This window comes from Fundulus heteroclitus, chromosome 8 (genome assembly GCF_011125445.2).
Source record: "Fundulus heteroclitus isolate FHET01 chromosome 8, MU-UCD_Fhet_4.1, whole genome shotgun sequence".
In the NCBI taxonomy this organism is placed as follows: Eukaryota; Metazoa; Chordata; class Actinopteri; order Cyprinodontiformes; family Fundulidae; genus Fundulus; species Fundulus heteroclitus.
Window position 1 is genome coordinate 6,818,135 of NC_046368.1, and position 21,763 is coordinate 6,839,897.

Consider the following 21,763-nt stretch of genomic DNA (forward strand, 5'->3'; position numbering starts at 1 on the left):
CCGTATTTTTCAGACTGCAAGTCACACTTTTTTTTTAGTTTGACAGATCCTGCGACTTATATTCAGGTGCGACTTATATATCTAATTTAAATGGTAATTCATCTTGACCAATATGAACCAAGGAGTAAACATTACCGTCTGTAGCCACAAGAGGGCGCTCTAGGCTTGTGCACTGCAAAAACGGAACTAGAAATAAGTAAAATGTTCTTAAAATTAGTGTATTTGTCCTTGATTTGTGCAGGTAAATAAGACTTTGCCAATGGAATAAGATTTTTGCACTTAAAATAGGAACAATTCATCTCAATCATCTTATTTCAAGTGCAGCATATCTAATTAGGCGCCCGCCTATGCATTGAAAATGCATGGCGGAGCCTAATACTATCCACCTAATAAGGGTCCATCACCGTTAATACAGGCCGAACCGTAGGGTCTACCCCCACATACTATACATCAAACCGTTCGTCTCGATGCTGTGAAGCGGGCTTTTTGTACTTGACGCCATTTCCAGTTACCCTGGCGACAAAATCAACCAATAACCACTTCTTCAACACAATTGAGCTATTCAGAGTTTTATATTTTTACCCAACATTTAATTTTCCTTTGGGTTTAAATAAGTATTTTTGAATTTAAATCAATACATTTCACCATTTATTGAAGCCTTTAACATTTTTATTCACATATTTCATTTTTTCATGCTACATTGAAGTATTTAATCGTGTTTTAATAACACCAATTTTCCATGCTGCTTCGATGCAGACCTTCTCCTGTCGGCTGGTTTTGATGAAGACAAATCCTTTTCACTCAGAAGATTTGATTTAAAATCCCCAAGCAATAAGAGCCTACAACCAAGGAACTCAGAAGTTTTGGCTTTGACGGTTTTGCGCACCACCAGGCGGGCGCCTTCTTCAATTTCTTCAGAAATTGAACGTTTCTAGTTATCTTATTTTAGGGGTCAAAATACTCATTCCATTGGCAGATAATCTTATTTGCCTACTCAAATCAAGGATAAATACACCAACTTTAAGAACATTTTACTTATTTTTAGATCCGTTTTTGCAGTGTGAAAACTATCCTGCTCCTTTGCCACTTAGATTAGGATGAGCAGACGTCCCTGATTTCCCCGTTTTTGATGACCTGTCCCCGGTAATGTCGCTGATGTCAGTGTATCATAACAGAGTAATAAAGTTTAGCACAATAAGAGGTTTTTACTCGGTCCTGCTGCTGTTATGACGTAAAAGAAGAGCTGAGCCGAACGAGCCTTCTCCGCTCTGTCGGCGTTGCAGATAATGCAAAACAAAACAAACTCCAGACAGAAACTCTCTACAAAAGCAGAGACGTCCTCAGTTTTCATTAGAGAGATCTGGTCACCTTAACTTAAAAATTAACTGAAGCATTAAATTATAGAGCAGCAAAGACTGAACAAATGTTTGTTTGTTGTTTCTCTGCTTCAGTCTGCATTCACACAGCAGAGCGTTCCGTGATGCAGCTCCAAAAAACCAGACCGCACCAGGACTCTGTTACTGCGCTGTATGTGATGCTAATAGCAGCTAGCGCTAGCTTACAGCTCTGTTGTCCAGCCGGGTTACAACTTCACTGATGCTTACAGTCCGGTGCCACTTATTTATGTTTTTTTTTTTCCTCTTTACGACGCATTTTTTGACTGATGCGACTTATACACTGCAAAAAGGGAACTAAAGGTAAGTAGAATTTTCTTGAAATTAGTATATTATTCCTTGATTTGAGCAGCTAAATGAGACCATTTGCCAATGGAATGAGTATTTTTTACCCCTAAAATAAGATAATTAGATAAGCTGCACTTGAAATAAGATGATGGAGACGAGTTGTCCTTATTTTAAGTGCAAAAATCTTATTCCATTGGCAAATAGTCTTATTTACCTGCTGAAATCAAGGAAAAATGCACAAATTTCAAGAATATTTTACTTACTTTGAGTTCCCTTTTTGCAGTGTAGTCCAAAAAATACGGTAGTTTCATTTCATGGATTTGTTAGAAAGGGGAAATCTATTAAACTCGGTGATATATTCGAAGTGTTTTATTTTACAGCTAACACTATTTCCAAGCGTATTGGTGGAAAGTTTAGTGGAAGGAAAACATCTCACGCAAGGTTCACCAGCAACAGGGATGATGGCAAAGCCGGACTTTGTGCACGAGGTTTGAATTTTGTTTTAAATTGGGCCGTTTCTCCTCCAGACGGACGGCTCAGAGGAGGACCTGGATCTCCAAGACGACCGCATGTCCTACCTGTCCGCCATGAGCGCAGACTACCTGAGCATGGACAGCCGTCTGACCAGCGACTACGACGACACGGCGGACGAGGGCGGGGCCTACACCGACAACGAGCTGGACGAGACGCTGGACGAGCCGCAGCCCGTCTCGGCCATCGGCCGGTCGTCGGAGCCCGTGCTGCCCGACGATCCGCGGCGGATCAGGCGAACCGGGAGCAGAGAGGTCCTGAACAGGGAGCCCAGCCCTCCGCCGTCGTTCGTTCCCGAGCCGCCGAAGGTGAGACGCAGATTCTGCCGATGTCTCAAACGTGCCGCGGGGGCCGTCCAGCACGCCGTGAACCGGCCCTCTCCTGTGGACAGGTGCGCGCTCAGGCCCGGGCCGACTCCACGCGCAGCTACGAGTCGCACTCCAGCAGCACCATCAGCAGCGTCGACGCCGCCGCCGCCGCCGGCAGCAGCAGGCCGGCGCCGCCGCCCGTCGCCCTGAAGCCCAGCGTCGCCCGTCTGCACCAGTCGTCAGAGGAGCAGGTCCCGGCGCCGGAGCAGAACGAGGAGGACCCCGCCAATAAGTCCTTCCTGGGCAAGGTGAGAACGAGCGAGACGACGACTCCGCCGTCCGTTTCTCTCTCACTGCTGGCTTCCTTTCACTCAGTGAACTCTTTTCTGCCTTTTCTGCCTTTTCTGCCTTTTCTCTCGCCCGTCGTGACGCAGAGAATGGCCAGCCAGGTAACTCCACGTGTCCACATTCTCCACCCTCAGGGTTCCTACACAAAATACAGCAAAACCTCTTCTTTATTCTGCAAAATTAAAAGTAAAATAATCCATAATCAGTGTTTAAACTCATCTCTGTGTAGCTGAGGATGAGTCAGACTGAGCCTGTCGTGGAAACGCTAATTTAGCATTTAAGCTAATATAGGAGGGAAAATAATCAAGTAATCATTTATATATGCATGTGCTTTTATTTGATAAATGTGTGTTTTATTTTTTATTATTTCAAAGATTGATTTATGGACTTTTTATAAGTAATTTAAGCATTTATTTATTTCTATCAAGTTAGCTTCTTACTAAACGCTAAACTTTGCCTCCATGTGGAGCGTCACGATTGGCTGAGGTCTGTGATGATGTCACTGCTTCCAAGCCTGGACACATTTATACACAACTGGCTGCATGATTAAAAATAAATAAATAATAATAATCTTCTTAGGGCTGCCGATAAATCGATTTAATCGATTAATTTGAATTTACAATTCTTTAAGATTTCATTTTTGGAAAATCTGGATTTTATTTTGCCAATACACTCATTGGGTTTCCATGAAGAGAACAGCATGTGATGCTGGATATATGTTTAGGCAAATGTATTGTCAAAATATTGTTAAGTGGAAACTTTTTTTTTACCATAATACGAGGTACTTCATTTACTTATTACTTTTTTTTTTAACTTAGTTTGAAGTTCACAAGTGCAGTGAAGCCTGTTCTTAACTCAATGTGTAATACCACTAGCAGCAAATGTTTTGTTATATTTTCATTGTTTATAATGGCACGGCTGCCATCTTGTTTTACAAGCATGTTTTTAGTTGCACTTTGAATTCAGGTCAACTCCCTGAAGAAATACTTGACATAAAAAGCAAGGTTTTAAGATAATTTCTTTAATTTCTTTTTATGAAACAAAAAGGAGGAAAAAAATAGATTATTCGGATTTGGTATGATAAAATCTGAGATTTATTTTTTAATTCATATCGCCCAGCCCTAAATCTGCTACTTTAGTAAAAATGTATGAAACTTTGTTCCCCTCCTGATCTGGTGCCAAATGAGCTGCATGTCCCGTTATTCTAACACTTTAAATTTAAGCTCCTTTGCTCCCTGACACAAAAATCGACTCCAAATACGCGACTCAAGGGTTTTAAAGTTTGAACAGTGCCTCCGGTGGGAAGTGATCAGAGTTCATTTGGGTTTAGAAAGTACCGAGCTGTCCAAGTTCAAAATATTTCCATTCGTTTCAAAGTGCCATTTGACACAAAAAGGTAAAAACAACTAAAAAATTTCAGAAATAAAAAGTAGGAAGTGCTTAAACGGTTGAAGTATTTTTTTATTATTGGCAAAAATTAAGCAGACATATCTTGAAAATAATGAATCGCATTCACAACAAAATTCAGTGTAACATTGAAATGAGCTGAATATGTCGGATTAAATGAATCAGGGTTCCTGCGGATCCTTAAAAAGTCTTAAAAGGCATTGAATTCTGTAATATAAAACTAAGGCCTTAATTGCCATTAAAATGTCTTAAATCAGTCTTTCTTAGGTCTTAAAATTGTTACCAGGTCATAAATAGGATTTTATTTTCGTAATCCTTACCAAACAGTCAAATAATTGATACAATTATATATTTTTTAAATTTACCGAACGGCTCAATGTAACCATTATTGGTTCCGTCCCGATAGCGGAACCAATAAAAACTATTGCGGCCGGACCATAGCTGCGAAAAAGAGTTGGCACTGATTTATAGTTTAATTTAGTAGAGAACAAAACAAAGTTTGTGAATTCAGTTCAGTAGTTGTTAAAAATATATCTGTAATTTGTGTGTTTTTTAGCTTTCTTCCTATATGGAATGTTTTTCAAAATCTTTAACAAGTCTACTGAGCCAGAAATTAATGGTTTATGTTAAAATAAACATTTGGGTAAAGTTGTCACAACCAGGTTTTTCTTGTTTATCGTGAAGTTGGTCTTAACTTTTTATTTCAAGTGGCATTAAAAAGTCTTAAAAAGTCTTGAATTTAACTTGCCTTATGCTGTAGGAACCCTGAACTAAAAAATTTCAGAAATAAAAAGTAGGAAGTGCTTAAACGGTTGAAGTATTTTTTTTATTATTGGCAAAAATTAAGCAGACATATCTTGAAAATAATAAAACGCATTCACAACAAAATTTAGTGTAACATTGAAATGAGCTGAATATGTCGGATTAAATGAATGAACCGGTTTAAGGAAATGATTAATTAAACGTGTAGGAACCCTCCGTCCATCAGTGGTGACCGTTTTCATCGCCCTGCGTGTTCGTGCTTCACTCCTGCTGCTCGTTGGACGTCCACTTTTCTGTTTTTAGTCCTGAACGCGGCCCTTCGCCTGCTAACTCCTCTCCTTTCCTTCCAGATCAAAGCCTTCGAGAAGATGGACCACCTGGCCCGAGCTCAGCGCATCCTGGAGCTGCAGGAGGCAGAAAACGCTCGAGTCAGTCAAGTCCCTCGTGTTTAATGTGCATTTAGTCTCACCCAGGGGCGGTTCTAGACCAAATTTACCAGGGGGGCCAAGGTGGGGCCAGTGTTTTTTCACAGGGGCACAGAACAAAAATTTTTAAAAACAATAAAATGGCAATATTTAACTGTGTAATAATAGTAAGTGAGCCACTTGTGGCTCTGGAACTGCAGGTTTCAGACCCCTGATCTAGCAGTTTAAAACTTTGCCCCCTGCTCAATACGACTAAAGCTAAACGTGAAACATCTTAAGTCTTAAATTCTTTTTAGAGTAAAGGTGTATAGGTAAAAAATTATATTGGTCAAAGTGACCAATCAGTTATGGTTTCTTTGCCATTGCAAATAATTATGAGAAGTTTATTTAACATAATGCTTTTAGTACAGGGGCCATAACAGGGGCCAGGGCCATTTCTACAGGGGCATGGGCCCCTGTTGGCCCCTGTCTAGAACCGCCCCTGGTCTCACCCACGGCTAAGTCACGCTGACGTTTCTGGGTCTGTTCTCTTTATCTGTCCAGTTGGAAATCGCCCAGAAGCATCCAGACATCTACGCCGTCCCGGTTAAGCTGCCAAAACCCAACCTGAACCGCCCTCAGCCAATCGGGTGAGAGCTTTTTGTTTCTTCTTCTTCTCCTGCTGGAAAGCCTGAGGGGACGACGGAGGAAGTGTCTCTGATTTGTCTCTCGTGTCCTCAGCTCCAACGCCGAGCCGCAGGCGGCGTCCAGGCCCGGCTACTCGGAGCCCAGAGGAGGCGAGGACAGGGCGGAGTACCGGCGCCAGCTGTCCGACCAGACCAGGAAGGGATACTACAACCCCCAGAAGTACACGGACACCGAGCTGTGAGGCTCCACAACCAGGAAGTGATGTCACGCCTGTTCGCCGGCGACCGCCGCTCTCAGAACTCTTTATTTTTTTTAATTATTATTATTATTCGCTCTCATGTTTCCTGCCGTGACGTTCAGCTTCAGCGCCAAACCCGGATTCTCTTTTAAGCCGGCGCCGTTGGCAAAGCTGCACAGAGAGAGAGAGAGAGAGAGAGAATGTCGGTCCAAAACTACTGATTTCCTGAGATGTTCTGCTGTAAATATTCAGTTTGAGCCGCCGGTGAAAATACCCAGCAGAAGTCTAAATGTCGTCCGATTTCTTCGCGTTTCGCTCTCAAGCCGCCAGATTCTCCGGTAAATGCTTACAGAGGTGTTCAATGAATAGTTCTCCAAAGTTTCTGAAGGTCTTTCTGAAAACTGCAGGAGACCGAGACGGATTTCTGGAGCTTTTCCTTCGCACCAGAATAAAACCCAGGGTCTTAAAAAGTTAGAAATATAATAATATATGCAGAAGCTAGCCTCACTTCTGTGTGATTTTTAGGATTTATAAGGATATTCTGCGTCTGGTTACATGTTTTATACTTGGATGCCTTAAAAAGACCTGATAAAAATCTAGAATTAGAATTTTGAAATGAAAAGTTGTAGAAAAAGTGAAAATGTGAGAAGCGGGGAATACATTTACCCCCTGAAAACAGAGCTTATATGTGGCTTAGTAAAATGTAAAATCTCCTGGTTTAAACTCTTCTGCAGCTCATAGTTTCTGAAAAAGAGGATTAAATTATCTGAGCTGCTAATTGGTAAATGTATGTTCTTGCTTTCTAAAAAATATTCAATATACGGTCACTTCCTGCGACCGTATAGTGACTTTTATTCTTGTTCAGGATGTAGCCGCCATGACTTTACTCAAGCCACAAGGTGTAATCACCATCAATCGTTTAGACTCAAACTTATTTCCTGTTTCCTGACGTTGATTTAAAGCGGTCGCAGCTCTCCGTGTCCACAAATAAAACAAAAAACAATAAAAAAAAAAAACGTAACTGCTATGAGATAATCTGAGATTCAAGCTGCAAAGCGTCTCATTCCACTCAGCAACTGATGGCCCGGGGCAAAAAAAATAGATCCCAGGAAATAAAAACATGTTTTTGGAATCCAATTTTCTGTCAAACGGCAAAAAAGTGGTGGAAAAAAAGCAGCCGGAGTCCAAAAAAACCCTTCAGACCTTCAGAAACCGAGACCAACTATTGGTCAAATGGGGCCAATTAAACAGTTTAAAGGCAAATCTAGACGGCTTGAAAGAAAATGCAAAGAAACGATGAATGACTCAAGACTTTTGTACTTAACTATTTATGTCATTTCAGGATATTTAAGTGTAGAAGAGTCTAAAATACAGATATTTAGTGTTTCATGTCGCAGTTTAAGAGGAAATAAGCCCCCCCAACCCCCCCACCCCCACTCACCAAACAATCAGTACAGAAATAGCTGTTATTCACCGACCTTAAATGTTTCTGTGTTTTTAGGCTTCAGCCAAAGCTTCTCTGCTGCAGCAGCTTCATGTTGACGCTTAATCCAAATTCCCAGAACCCAGATAGATCGGCTCGTACTAGTGAAAACGTCCACACGCTGCCCCCCCCACCCGTACGTCCACCATTAAACGCGTCTCAAGGTTTCTGGGTAGCAGAAAACTGTCCTGTGCCTTGCTGCTCACGGTTCATCCTGGGAGATAAATAAAAGCTGCTGCCGTCAACAAGCTGGAAGATCCGCTGCTGGGCGGAGAATCTGGTTTTCCTGTTGTTTTAAAAAAAAAAACGAGAAAAAAAGAAGCTGGAGATCTGAAACGGCGACGTCGTTCCTGCTGTTACAGTTTTTTTTTTATTGAGCTGATATTACAAAGTCTACCTGGAGGCGATTATTATTGTTATTACTACATTTATTACAGATGAGCGGCACGGCTGCGGCTCGTTGCCCTTTTGGAAAGAAAAATAAACGCTGAACTCAAAAAAAAGGAGCAGCGCGGCAAGTTTGTCTTCTTAGCTGCTTTCAGCCGAGACAATCACCTTTTTACTGCATATATTTTTATACTGAATATAAACCCACTTTAGTCTAAAAGGTCTTTGTGCACATGGTGGGGGAACGTGACGAGTATCATGTCTTTTTAGTTTGTGATTTCTGTTGTTTTTTTTTGTAGTTTGTGATCTCCTGAGTGTTTCACAGCTCACTCTTGGAAAATTCTGATAAATAAAAAGTTTTTTTTTTTACACATTCTTCAAAGTTTCTGTTCTCTTTTTGTTTTTAGCTGATGTTCAAAGCTTCGTGGGACGAATAGAACGTGTAGGAGAGGACAGACGATGCTTGCTTTTAGGTTTGTTTCTATACGGATGTAAAGTAGTCATGGTAAAAGGAGAAGTTTCTAATTGTAGGATTTAATAAAATGGCGAAAAAAATAGTTTTTTAGTATTTTACCAAATGTAAAAAGATTTTAATTACATTTAAGTTGGTAATTTTCCCCCAAAAAAAACAAACTTGAACCCTTAATATAGAGCTTATTGCACTAACTTTTAAACCAATCACTGCCACTGATCTCTATTATACACTGGAGTGCTAAGAGTCGCTTTGAAGCCACCAGCCGCCATATTGGTACTCCCTATTTCCCCCCAGTAACTAGGGAATATGTGTGCTACAGCATCGAATAACGAGGATTTTCTCATGTTCAGGGGGGGCTTAAGACTTTTAAAATGTCAAATGCCATATACTTTTGTTATGTTCTAAAAATATCAAGTACTGAGAAAGTCATGTGCTGAAATATTTTGCATTTTATTTATTTAAATATTTATGTTTAACATTTATAAATATATAAAAATATACAAAAACATACATTTACATATAACCTGCCTGCATTACCTGCAGGCTTGGATTTGAACCCAGGACCTTGTTGCAAGGCAACAGTGTGCTCAAGGGCAACATCAAGCTGCGTAAAAACAAATTTTAAAGATATTTTTGTCCAGTTACAGTTTGCAAACTCAGAAATTTTAATCTTGACAACAAAACATCAGAATTTGTAGCTGGATTTTTTATATATATATATATAAAGTTGGAATTTGAGTTTTACATTCAATTCAAGTTTTAGATTTAGTATTTTAATTTTCACTCTTATAGGAAATACACGTCAATACATCTTGTCTGGTTTAAAATTACTTCAGGATAGTATTTAGAAGAATAAAAATCTTTTTTTACAATTTGAAACTAAATATTTCTAGTTTTGCCCATGATTGTTTAGCCAACAATTTAATATGGAACAAAAATAGTTTATAGAAGTAATAGTAGTTTAAAAAAAGGGGGGGGGTAAAATATTTTTTGCCTACTTTGAAATAATTGTTCAAAGTTAAATCAGAGGATTTAAAAAAAAAAAAAAGATATTTACATGTATTATTATCATAACTAGCCATTTACCTACAGTTCTGCAATAAGATCTATTTGGTGTTTAGTTCTGGAGTAGCTGACTAAAGTAGAACATCTTTAAAAAGTTTACTGTGAAAAAAAACAAATATAGATTAATTTGACAGTGAAATATTTTAAGCCTTGTAATGTTTTCTTGTATTTTGATGATTATGGCGTACAGATAAAGGAAAAAAAAATTCAGCATCTTGGCATCGGGTTTCAGAATTTCAAATCAAACTTTTATTTAAACAGCATCTTTCAACACAAGATGATCTCATAATACTTTCCATAAAAGGCTCTGAAAGCTGCATCAGATTCAAAATTCAGTTTCATATATAGCGCCAATTCAAAATGTGTCAACCAGTATAGTGCATAAAATAGGACGAAAAAATGTATGTTTATTTTTTAATTGATTATAAGCTCTGTGAAAAGATGCTTGACCTTCAACACTGATTCCACCAATGAGGGGCCTGATACCTAAAGGCTCCGCCCACCCAATCACACCCTTCACCTAGGGCTGGACGATAATTCAATAATAAATATCAATCGATAGACGTGTATAGATGATAGAAAAAAGGGTCAGTAAGAAGTTCAATCAAATAAGTTTTTCTTCTTTTTGGATTCTTGCCATGTTAGTTAATATTAGAGTCATTACATCCTCCCGACCAATCACAACTCAGACCCAGGAAGCTCCGCCCCCTTGGAAGAGTTCAGAGAGCAAGTGTTCTTTTTTCTTTCTTAAAAATTTGCAGTTTTAGTAAAAAGTTGGTTGAATAAAGGGTTGAGTTTAAATTCAGTGTTTGTGTGTTCTGTATCTAAAAATAGGTCGCTAAGCAACAGCATAAAATGGCCGAACTTGCACTTAGAATAGATGTTTAGAATTTGTTGATAATTATCGATATCGATTAATATGATTTATATTTTATCGATACGCTTTTTTGTCTATATCGTCCAGGCCTACGTTCGCCTCTGGAGTCGGATGTACTAAAAAAAGACGCTTATATTTAAATTTTGATCTTAACTGAAACATTTAGCAGTCTTAAAAGTGTTTAATTCACTACTGTTCAGCAATATGGAAAACGAAAGAATACTCAATATTAGGTCAGATTTGATCATTTGACTTTCTTTTGGAGGAGCTTAATCTCATTTCCTCATCAACATTGTGTATGATCTTACCTTTCTCTGTGTGTAAAGTCTAAGGGTCTGTCCATGAAGTTCTCCGTCAGGGTTTTAAAATAAAAAAAGGTAATTTTTTTTATTTTAAAAAGTCTGCATGCTTCACTGCCTCAGGATTGCCGTCGTGGGTCGGTTCTGCTCCCACGGGATGTTTTTAAGTCTTTTCAATGCGGAGAAACTAAAATGTGTCAGGAAAAAAACAAAAAAAGGCGGAGTCTTGCAGCAAAGCCAGTTTTTCCAGGCGTACCACTACTGGTTACCTTCCTCCCACACGTTTGAAACAGACATTTCAGCTGCAGTGTTCTTCCCTCCTGCTTCCACTGAAAATACAGTCTGGATAAATTATTTAATTTAGAGACGTAATCTTCCATTTTGCCTAAAAAAAAATATTTTAAACCATTAGACTTGTTGGCGTAACACCTGCATAAAAGAGCGTGCAGCAATGTGCACCTGTTACCCTTGGACTCAGCACTGCCCCCTATCTCTGCGACACGGTACTGCCTGCCCTGTAATTTTCACTGCTCATTTATGGTCAGTTACAAAAAATAAACATGTAACATTCATGATATGTGATATATTGCAGCGCAGTGTGTTGCACATGAGCAAACTAACGGGTGATATAGAGGGAGACGGTGATGGGCATGCACAGACTGCCTGGTACAGTCACTTTATTTTGTAATTATGATGATGAAAATGTTATTATACAGAAAATAAATTTATAGAAAATGTGGCACGTCACCAGTTTGAGGATTCAGGGAACCGCAAGGAAGCCGGCTTTCTGGGAGCGAAGGCCTCCTCACTGTAAAACCGGAGCTAAACATAAGTTAAATTTTCTGAAAATGAGTGTATCTGTCAAGAGAATAAGATTTTTGCACTTAAAATAGGAACAATTCATCTCCATCATCTTATTTCAAGTGCAGGACGTCTAATTATCTTAATTTAGGGGTCAAAATACTCATTCCATTGGCAGATGATCTCATTTACCTGCTCAAATCAAGGACAACACTGTTTAAAAACATTTTGCTTATTTGTAGATCCGTTTTTGCAGTGCTTTTGGACGACAAGGTATCATGATCGTGTCTTTAACATGATGAGTGAGAATAAAATTTTTTATTTACACCTAAATTCATAAGGAAGTCAGTGGGGGGAAGATAACTCTGGTTAATTCTCATTAAAACTTTAGCGGCAGTGTTTTGAATCAGCTGAAGACTTCTCAGGCTTACTCTGGAGCAACAGAAGTAATCCAGCCTACGTAATAAAGGAATTTAAATGAGGGTTTCAGCTCTTCTACTGAAAATGACCCAGAAATACCTACATAAATTAAAAATGTCTCCCCCATTATATTTTACAGCAGGTGGTCCCAAACTTCTCAGCCTGTAACCCACAGAATACCAGTGCAAGAAACCAGAAAAAAAACAAAAAAACGTTTTCAACGAAACAAGGCATTAATTTGCTATATTAAAACAATTTAAATTTTGGATCATCATTAGGATCATCTCGCTACATTTTGGGAAGCCCTATTTTAAAGTGTGCAGCTTTCGTCATCGTCTTAATTCTTTTTCTCAATTCAACAACCAGTTTTGCTTTGTATGCTGAACAAAAGACAGCAGAATTAATTGTATTTTCACACATTTATTTAGGCAGATTTGTACATGCAATTCTCTTTCGTTTCTTCACCTCACCACAAAAGGCGTCATCGCTTTGTTCCATAGGTCCATCATAATTGAGATACATTCAGATATTACAGCTATTCAACCAGATCTAATATTGTCTCTGCTTACAACCTTTAATATACACACAAGAAAAAAAAAACAAAAAAGAAAACAAAAAACCAAAACAAATGATCTTTGGTCGAACCTAAAATGTCACGTTAACACTCGGCCTAAAGTGAGACGATTTGCCTTCTGCTGTCACGCCGGAGATGAGCACGTTTTTACACGACAGTCAGCTGCACAGATTAAGGCAAGTCGAGTGACGTGGGTCAGGACGCGGGGGGGGGGGGGGGGGGGGGGGGGGGCGCAAAGTAACGGGGGAGAGCGTGGGTGGGGGGGGGGTGTGTAGAAAAGACCAATGGAGTGATGCGCCGTTCAGATGTAGACGGGCTGCTCCTGCGCCGTCAGCAGGCGGTACATCGCCGCTGGCATCGTCTTCATGTGGATCTGGAGAGAAAAAAAAAAAATAATCAAGATTTTTTTTTTATTTACTTATTAAAGCTAATAAAACTCTCCAGCGTTTGGGCTGGAGAGAAAAGAGCGAGCGACTGGTGTTGTCATTCATGAGTGTTTCGCTCTAACGAGTCAAATCATTACGCCAAGCTAACGGCTAAAGTTAGCTTGGCGTAACTCGAGATTCGCTGCGCCCGCCTAGTGGACACGCGGAGAAACGCTGCTGAGGAGCGATTCGCCAAGCGGTACTGTGCCACAAATTACGCTGATTCAAGATTCGTGAACCTACCGGACACACACAGAAGTACTGCCGCTGAGGACTGATTCGCAGACCAGTACCGGTTCACTCACTCTTGTACTGAACGAATCAGTAGGGGGAGTCGTTCACGCTGTCGCTGAGGAGAGATTCGCCAACACTGCAAAAACGGAACTAAAAAATAAGTAAAAATCAGTGCATCTGTCCTTGATCTGAGCAGGTAAATAAGATGATCTGCCAATGGAATAAGATTTTTGCACTTAAAATAGGAACAACTCATCTCCATCGTCTTATTTCAAGTGCAGGATGTCTAATTATCTTATTTTAGGGGTCAAAATACTCATTCCATTGGCAGATAATATCATTTACCTGCTCAAATGTAGGACAAAAATACAAATTTTAAGAACATTTTACTTATTTTTAGGTCCGTTTTTGCAGTGAACTGGTACTGTACCGCTGCTGGAAGTGACGCGTGGAAAAAAATCACGTCCTCACTACTAAACAGAACTAAAAATAAGTAAACATTTCTTGAAATGAGTGCGTTTGTCCTTGATTTGAGCAGGTAAATAAGATTATCTGCCAATTTAATGACTATTTTTACCCCAAAAAATAAGATAATTAGATATACTGCACTTAAAATAGGAACAACTCATCTCCATAATCTTATTTCAAGTGCATAAATCTTATTCCATTGGCAAATCATCTTATTTACCTGCTCAAATCGAGGATAAGTGCACTCAAATCAAGAAGATTTTACTTATTTTTGGTTCAGTTTTTGCATCGTTGGCGCTGAACTCGAGGATGTGACTGATTAGAGCAGCCGGTACGGATCAGGTGGTGATTCGTTTGCGCTGTGACTGATCCTGTGTTACGGCGTGAAGGAATTACATCATGATTCGTGCGGTACGTGAATTAAAGAGCGCTGTGTCACTTACTTGCATACTTCACCAACGGACCGATAGAGGACGGGCGTGATTTAAATGAGATAATACAGTGACTTGGCATAATATCTTTCTCAGAAGTGACAGATTTGTCGTATTTAGAGTCGTATTTTTTTCCTTTTTTCCAATTGAGCTGACCAACTTCCAGTGGCTGAATTTCAACACAAGGTAAGGAGAGTGCCTTAAAAGTCCGGGTCCATCCGGATAGCCTGAGTGGGTTAGGACTCTTTAGCCAAAGTGGGAGTGGGTCAGCGATCGCCATAAGCACTGTCCGAATAGTGCAGTGAGTAAAAGGAGGTAGGAAAAGGAGCCTGTATGCTTCCTCCCACGGCTAACTTAGCATAGGAACCTCGCAATGTTTCTCTGATCTGTAATACCCGTTTTAACTTTAAAAAGGAACAAAACATGCGGTTTAAGTTCTATAAATAGAACATTTAGTGTCACTACAGCCGTGATTATTGCCTATTTTAACTGTAAGGAACAGAAAATGCAGTTACATGAAGTGATTCAGTACCGTCTTTGCCGTCACTACAAGCGGACGTTAAAATGACCAGAAATGCTCTGTGGAGGAAATAATTTTAAATACCTTTTTAATTTGGTAATTTACCCCGAGTTACACTAACGAGCTGATTGAGCAAACAGTCGTCCACCAATCAGTAAAAAAATAAAAAAATTAATATATAAAACAATTGTTGTACTGTATATAGACTAAACAAGTTGCTCTACTGAAAGCAACAACAAATAAACATAATTTAGTTTTTTTCTTCTTCTTTTTTTCCCCCATAATTAAGAGAAATCTGTAGTCCGTCACAGGACAAACCATTATGCACACGCACTCTTAGACATGCGGACCATCTAGAGCAGGTGTGTCCAAAGTGCGGCCTGGGGGCCGTTTGCGGCCCCTGTGCTGGTTTTGTGCGCCCCTCCAACTCCATTTTAAAGGCATACTATGCAATATTTTTCAGTTAATTAATGTGTTCCATACCGTTTTGGATGATTAAATGAGTCATTTCAGGTCGAACAAAGGTTTTCTCGGCCGCCCTGGGGGTCTGTGGGGGAAATACCGCACTTGCAATTGCAGGAGCTTACGGCCCGCACACACTGAAGTCTCTCTTTACGGCGAGAACTCCATGTGTTTTTGCCCTGCCATTCACTATATGCACGTGCGAAAGCAACAACAAAGAACCGCGTGTTAACGTCAAATGAACATGCAAGCATATCGAGTTTTATTATTATTATCTTTTTTTTTTTTTTTTTTTTTTTATGTTGGCGAGACGCTACCGCGGCGGCGGCGGTGAGACGGCGGCGGTAGCGTCTCGCCAACATAAAAAATAAATAAAAAATAATAATAAAACTGGCAATGCGGCGGCGGTCGCGGCTTGGCGAGGCGTCCGCCGCGGTCGCCTCGCCAAGATAGCGCTGCGGGAAACCCTGATGTTCATACTTTCACTGTGTTAGTCATTGTTTGTACTGCCGTTTTTTCCACTTTTCGTTGCGCTCGCCTGTCTGCTAAGCTCAAAACAACCGCGCCTGGCTTGACGGAGGAACCAGAACAGCTGAGCATCTTTATGACAGTGCACTTTTACTTTCGCCCTCTGGGGGGAGCCTCGCTGGAAAATCAACCCCGGTTGCATAGTATACCTTTAAACTCATCTCTGTGTAGCTGAGGATGAATCAGACTGAGCCCGTCATGGAAACGCTAATTTAGCATTTAAGCTAATATAGGAGGGGAAATAATCAAGTAATCATTTATATATGCATGTGCTTTTATCTGATAAATGTGTGTTTTATTTTTTATTATTTCAAAGATTGATTTATGGACTTTTTATAAGTAATTTAAGCATTTATTTATTTCTATCAAGTTAGCTTCTACTTTGCCTCCATGTGGAGCGTCACGATTGGCTGAGATCTGTGATGATGTCACTGCTTCCAAGCCTGGACACATTTATACACAACTGGCTGCATGATTAAAAAAAAATAAATATTAAATAATCTTCTTAGGACTGGGCGATAAATCAATTTAATCGATTAATTTGAATTTACAATTCTTTAAGATTTAATTTTTGGAAAATCTGGATTTTATTTTGCCAATACACTCATTGGGTTTCCATGAAGAGAACAGCATGTGATGCTGGATATATGTTTAGGCAAATGTATTGTCAAAATATTAAGTAGAAACTTTTTTTACCATAATACGAGGTACTTCATTTACTTATTTACTTTTTTTTTTAACTTAGTTTGATGTTCACAAGTGCAGTGAAGCCTGTTCTTAGCTCAATGTGTAATACTACTAGCAACAAATGTTTTGTTATATTTTCATTGTTTATAATGGCACGGCTGCCATCTTGTTTTACAAGCATGTTTCACAGCTTGTTTATAGTTGCACTTTGAATTCAGGTCAACTCCCTGACGAAATACTTGACATAAAAAGCAAGGTTTTAAGATAATTTCTTTAATTTCTTTTTATGAAACAAGGAGGAAAAAAAATCGATTAATCGGATTTGGTATGATAAAATCGGAGATTTATTTTTTAATCCAAATCGCCCAGCCCTAAATCTGCTACTTTAGTAAAAATGTATGAAACTTTGTTCCCCTCCTGATCTGGTGCCAAATGAGCTGCATGTCCCGTTATTCTAACACTTTAAATTTAAGCTCCTTTGCTCCCCGACACAAAAATCGACTCTACCGAGCTGTCAAAGTTCAAAATATGTCCCTTCGTTTCAATGTGACATTTGACACAAAAAGGTAAAAACAACTAAAAAATTTCAGAAATAAAAAGTAGGAAGTGCTTAAACGGTTGAAGTCTTTTTTTATTATTGGCAAAAATTAAGCAGACATATCTTGAAAATAATAAAACGCATTCACAACAAAATTCAGTGTAACATTGAAATGAGCTGAATATGTCAGATTAAATGAATCAGGGTTCCCGCGGATCCTTAAAAAGTCTTAAAAGGCATTGAATTCTGTAATATAAAACTAAGGCCTTAATTGGCATTAAAATCTCTTAAATCAGTCTTTCTTAGGTCTTAAAATTGTTATCAGGTCATAAATAGGATTTTATTTTTGTAATCCTTACCAAACAGTCAAATAATTGATACAATTATATATTTTTTAAATTTACCGAACGGCTCAATGTAACAATTATTGGTTCCGTCCCGATAGCAGAACCAATATAAACTGTTGCGGCCGGACCATAGCTGCGAAAAAGAGTTAGCACTGATTTAGTTTATTTTAGTAGGGAACAAAACAAAGTTTGTGAATTCAGTTCAGTAGTTGTTAAAAATATATCTGTAATTTGTGTGTTTTATTTTTAGCTTTCTTCCTATATGGAATGTTTTTCTAAATTTTAAACATGTCTACTGGGCCAGAAATTAATGGTTCATGTTAAAATAAACATTTGGGTCAAGTTGTCGCAACCAGGTTTATCTTGTTTATCGTGAAGTTGGTCTTAACTTTTTATTTCAAGTGGCATTAAAAAGTCTTAAAAAGTCTTGAATTTAACTTGCCTTGTGCTGTAGGAACACTGAACTAAAAAATTTCAGAAATAAAAAGTAGGAAGTGCTTAAACGGTTGAAGTATTTTTTTTATTATTGGCAAAAATTAAGCAGACATATCTTGAAAATAATAAAACGCATTCACAACAAAATTCAGTGTAACATTGAAATGAGCTGAATATGTCGGATTAAATGAATGAACCGGTTTTAAGCAGCTGGGAGGAAGCTGCAGGAAAACGATTAATTAGACGTGTAGGAACCCTCCGTCCATCAGTGGTGACCGTTTTCATCGCCCTCCGTGTTTGTGCTTCACTCCTGCTGCTTGTTGGACGTCCACCTTTCTGTTTTTAGTCCTAAACGCGGCCCTTCGCCTGCTAACTCCTCTCCTTTCCTTCCAGATCAAAGCCTTCGAGAAGATGGACCACCTGGCCCGAGCTCAGCGCATCCTGGAGCTGCAGGAGGCAGAAAACGCTCGAGTCAGTCAAGTCCCTCGTGTTTAATGTGCATTTAGTCTCACCCAGGGGCGGTTCTAGACCAAATTTACCAGGGGGGCCAAGGTGGGGCCAGTGTTTTTTCACAGGGGCACAGAACAAAATTTTTTAAAAACAATAAAATGGCAATATTTAACTGTGTAATAATAGTAAGTGAGCCACTTGTGGCTCTGGAACTGCAGGTTTCAGACCCCTGATCTAGCAGTTGAAAACTTTGCCCCCTGCTCAGTACAGCTAAAGCTAAACGTGAAACATCTTAAGTTTTAAATTATTTTTAGAGTAAAGCTGTATAGGTAAAAAATTATATTGGTCAAAGTGACCAATCAGTTATGGTTTCTTTGCCATTGCAAATAATTATGAGAAGTTTATTTAACATAATGCTTTTAGTACAGGGGCCATAACAGGGGCCAGGGCCATTTCTACAGGGGCATGGGCCCCTGTTGGCCCCTGTCTAGAACCGCCCCTGGTCTCACCCACGGCTAAGTCACGCTGACGTTTCTGGGTCTGTTCTCTTTATCTGAACAGTTGGAAATCGCCCAGAAGCATCCAGACATCTACGCCGTCCCGGTTAAGCTGCCAAAACCAAACCTGAACCGCCCTCAGCCAATCGGGTGAGAGCTTTTTGTTTCTTCTTCTCCTGCTGGAAAGCCTGAGGGGACGCCAGAGGAAATGTCTCTGATTTTGTCTCCTGTGTCCTCAGCTCCATCGCCGAGCCGCAGGCGGCGTCCAGGCCCGGCTACTCGGAGCCCAGAGGAGGCGAGGACAGGGCGGAGTACCGCCGCCAGCTGTCCGACCAGACCAGGAAGGGATACTACAACCCCCAGAAGTACACGGACACCGAGCTGTGAGGCTCCACAACCAGGAAGTGATGTCACGCCTGTTCGCCGGCGACCGCCGCTCTCAGAACTCTTTATTTTTTATTTTTATTATCATTCGCTCTCATGTTTCCTGCCGTGACGTTCAGCTTCAGCGCCAAACCCGGATTCTCTTTTAAGCCGGCGCCGTTGGCAAAGCTGCACAGAGAGAGAGAGAGAGAATGTCGGTCCAAAACTACTGATTTCCTGAGATGTTCTGCTGTAAATATTCAGTTTGAGCCGCCGGTGAAAATACCCAGCAGAAGTCTAAATGTCGTCCGATTTCTTTGCGTTTCGCTCTCAAGCCGCCAGATTCTCCGGTAAATGCTTACAGCGGTGTTCAATGAATAGTCCTCCAAAGTTTCTGAAGGTCTTTCTGAAAACTGCAGGAGACCGAGACGGATTTCTGGAGCTTTTCCTTCGGACCAGAATAAAACCCAGGGTCTTAAAAATGTTAGAAATATAATAATATATGCAGAAGCTAGCGTCACTTCTGTGTGATTTTTAGGATTTATAGGGATAATGTTCTGCTTCTGGTTACATGTTTTATACTTGAATGCCTTAAAAAGACCTGATAAAAATCAAGAATTAGAATTTTGAAATGAAAAGTTGTAGGAAAAGTGAAAATGTGAGAAGCGGGGAAGAAATTTACCCCCTGAAAACAGAGCTTATATGTGGCTTAGTAAAATGTAAAATCTCCTGGTTTAAACTCTTCCGCAGCTCATAGTTTCTGAAAACGAGGATTAAATCATCAGAGCTGCTAATTGGTAAACGTATGTTCTTGCTTTCTAAAAAATATTAGATATTAAATCACTTCATGCGACCGTATAGTGACTTTTATTCTTGTTCAGGATGTAGCTGCCATGACTTTACTCAAGCCACAAGGTGTAATCACCGTCAGTCACCGTTTAGACTCAAACATATTTCCTGTTTCCTGACGTTGATTTAAAGCGGTCGCAGCTCTCCGTGTCCACAAATAAAACAAAAAACAATAAAAAAAATGTAACTGCTATGAGATAATCTGAGATTCAAGCTGCAAAGTGTCTCATTTCACCTCCGCCGTCGTCAGCAACTGATGGCCTGGGACCAAAAAAATAGATCCCAGGAAATAAAAACATGTTTTTTTAATCCAATTTTCTGTCAAACGGCAAAAAAGTGGTGAAAAAAGCAGCCGGAGTCCAAAGAAACCCTTCAGACTTTCAGAAACCAAGACCAACTATTGGTCAAATGGGTCAAATGAGGCCAATGAAACAGTTTTAAAAGCAAATCTAGACGGCTTGAAAGAAAATGCAAAGAAACGATGAAGACTTTTGTACTTAACTATTTATGTCATTTCAGCATATTTAAGTGTAGAAGAGTCTAAAATACAGATATTTAGTGTTTCATGTCGCAGTTTAAGAGGAAATACCCCCCCCCCACCCCCACCCACCAAGCAATCAGTACAGAATAGCTGTTATTCACCGACCTTAAATGTTTCTGTGTTTTTAGGCTTCAGCCAAAGCTTCACTGCTGCAGCAGCTTCATGTTGACGCTTAATCCAAATTCCCAGAACCCAGATAGATCGGCTCGTAGTAGTGAAAACGTCCACAAGCTGTCCCCCCCCACCTCCCCGTACGTCCACCATTAAACCCGTCTCAAGGTTTCTGGGTAGCAGAAAACTGTCCTGTGCCTTGCTGCTCACGGTTCATCCTGGGAGATAAATAAAAGCTGCTGCCGTCAACAAGCTGGAGGATCCGCTGCTGGGCGGAGAATCTGGTTTTCCTGTTGTTTAAAAAAAAAAATGAGAAAAAAAGAAGCTGGAGATCTGAAACGGCGACGTCGTTCCTGCTGTTACAGTTTTTTTTTTTATTGAGCTGATATTACAAAGTCTACCTGGAGGCGATTATTATTGTTATTACTACATTTATTACAGATGAGCGGCACGGCTGCGGCTCGTTGCTCCGAGGCCCTTTTGGAAAGAAAAATAAACGCTGAACTCAAAAAAAAAAGGTGCAGCGCGGCAAGTTTGTCTTCTTAGCTGCTTTCAGCCGAGACAATCACCTTTTTACTGCATATATTTTTATACTGAATATAAACCCACTTTAGTCTAAAAGGTGTTTGTGCACATGGTGGGGGAACGTGACGAGTATCATGTCTTTTTAGTTTGTGATTTCTGTTGTTGTTTTTTTTGTAGTTTGTGATCTCCTGAGTGTTTCACAGCTCACTCTTGGAAAATTCTGATAAATAAAAAGTTTTTTTTTTTTTACACATTCTTCAAAGTTTCTGTTCTCTTTTTGTTTTTAGCTGATGTTCAAAGCTTCGTGGGACGAATAGAACGTGTAGGAGAGGACAGACGATGCTTGCTTTTAGGTTTGTTTCTATACAGATGTAAAGTAGTCATGGTAAAAGGAGAAGTTTCTAATTGTAGGATTTAATAAAATGGCGAAAAAAATATTTTTTTAGTATTTTACCAAATGTAAAAAGATTTTAATTACATTTAATTTGGTAATTTTCCCCCCAAAAAAACAAACTTGAACCCTTAATATAGAGCTTATTGCACTAACTTTTAAACCAATCACTGCCACTGATCTCTATTATACACTGGAGTGCTAATAGCCGCTGTTAGAACGAGTCGCTTTGAAGCCACCAGCCGCCATATT

At 39.7% G+C, this 21,763-nt stretch overlaps 2 protein-coding genes and 1 long non-coding RNA gene across 8 annotated transcripts in view; 2 read left to right on the top strand and 1 right to left on the bottom strand.

The window, feature by feature from the left end:
* tjp2a (tight junction protein 2a (zona occludens 2)) overlaps positions 1–6,826 on the top strand; it is a 67,979-nt gene extending 61,153 nt beyond the window's left edge. For 4 of the 5 annotated variants that reach the window (XM_036140021.1, XM_036140017.1, XM_036140020.1 and 1 more), the window contains 6 exons: positions 2,210–2,521; positions 2,605–2,829; positions 2,956–2,970; positions 5,389–5,466; positions 6,007–6,092; positions 6,184–6,826. In XM_036140021.1, coding sequence (XP_035995914.1) covers positions 2,210–2,521; positions 2,605–2,829; positions 2,956–2,970; positions 5,389–5,466; positions 6,007–6,092; positions 6,184–6,331 — 864 coding nt within the window. In that variant the 3' untranslated portion in view covers positions 6,332–6,826. The remainder of the gene's footprint in view (positions 1–2,209; positions 2,522–2,604; positions 2,830–2,955; positions 2,971–5,388; positions 5,467–6,006; positions 6,093–6,183) is intronic. The other variant, XM_036140018.1, reaches the window with a different exon arrangement.
* LOC118563907 lies at positions 6,407–11,092 on the bottom strand. Of its 2 annotated transcripts, none has more exons than XR_004931518.1 (2): positions 10,924–11,092; positions 6,407–6,499 (listed from the first exon to the last, which is right to left on the bottom strand). It is a non-coding gene; the product is annotated as an uncharacterized LOC118563907 (long non-coding RNA). The 2 variants fall into 2 exon arrangements; XR_004931519.1 differs by lacking the exon at positions 10,924–11,092 and adding an exon at positions 7,807–7,846.
* Positions 11,093–14,235: 3,143 nt separating this feature from the next.
* On the top strand, positions 14,236–19,991 carry LOC118564012 (tight junction protein ZO-2-like). Its single transcript, XM_036140702.1, has 4 exons — positions 14,236–14,247; positions 18,028–18,255; positions 18,796–18,881; positions 18,971–19,991. The coding sequence occupies exons 1-4, from the start codon at positions 14,236–14,238 to the stop codon at positions 19,116–19,118; spliced, it is 474 nt and encodes a 157-aa protein (XP_035996595.1). The 3' UTR covers positions 19,119–19,991.
* Positions 19,992–21,763: the final 1,772 nt, after the last annotated feature.

What these genes read in the sequence shown, in the direction of transcription:
- LOC118564012 (XM_036140702.1), top strand. An exon ending in AGGAGGCAGAAAACGCTCGA is followed by an intron (nt 18,256 to 18,795) that starts GTCAGTCAAGTC and finishes TTATCTGAACAG; the next exon opens with TTGGAAATCGCCCAGAAGCA. An exon ending in AACCGCCCTCAGCCAATCGG is followed by an intron (nt 18,882 to 18,970) that starts GTGAGAGCTTTT and finishes CTGTGTCCTCAG; the next exon opens with CTCCATCGCCGAGCCGCAGG.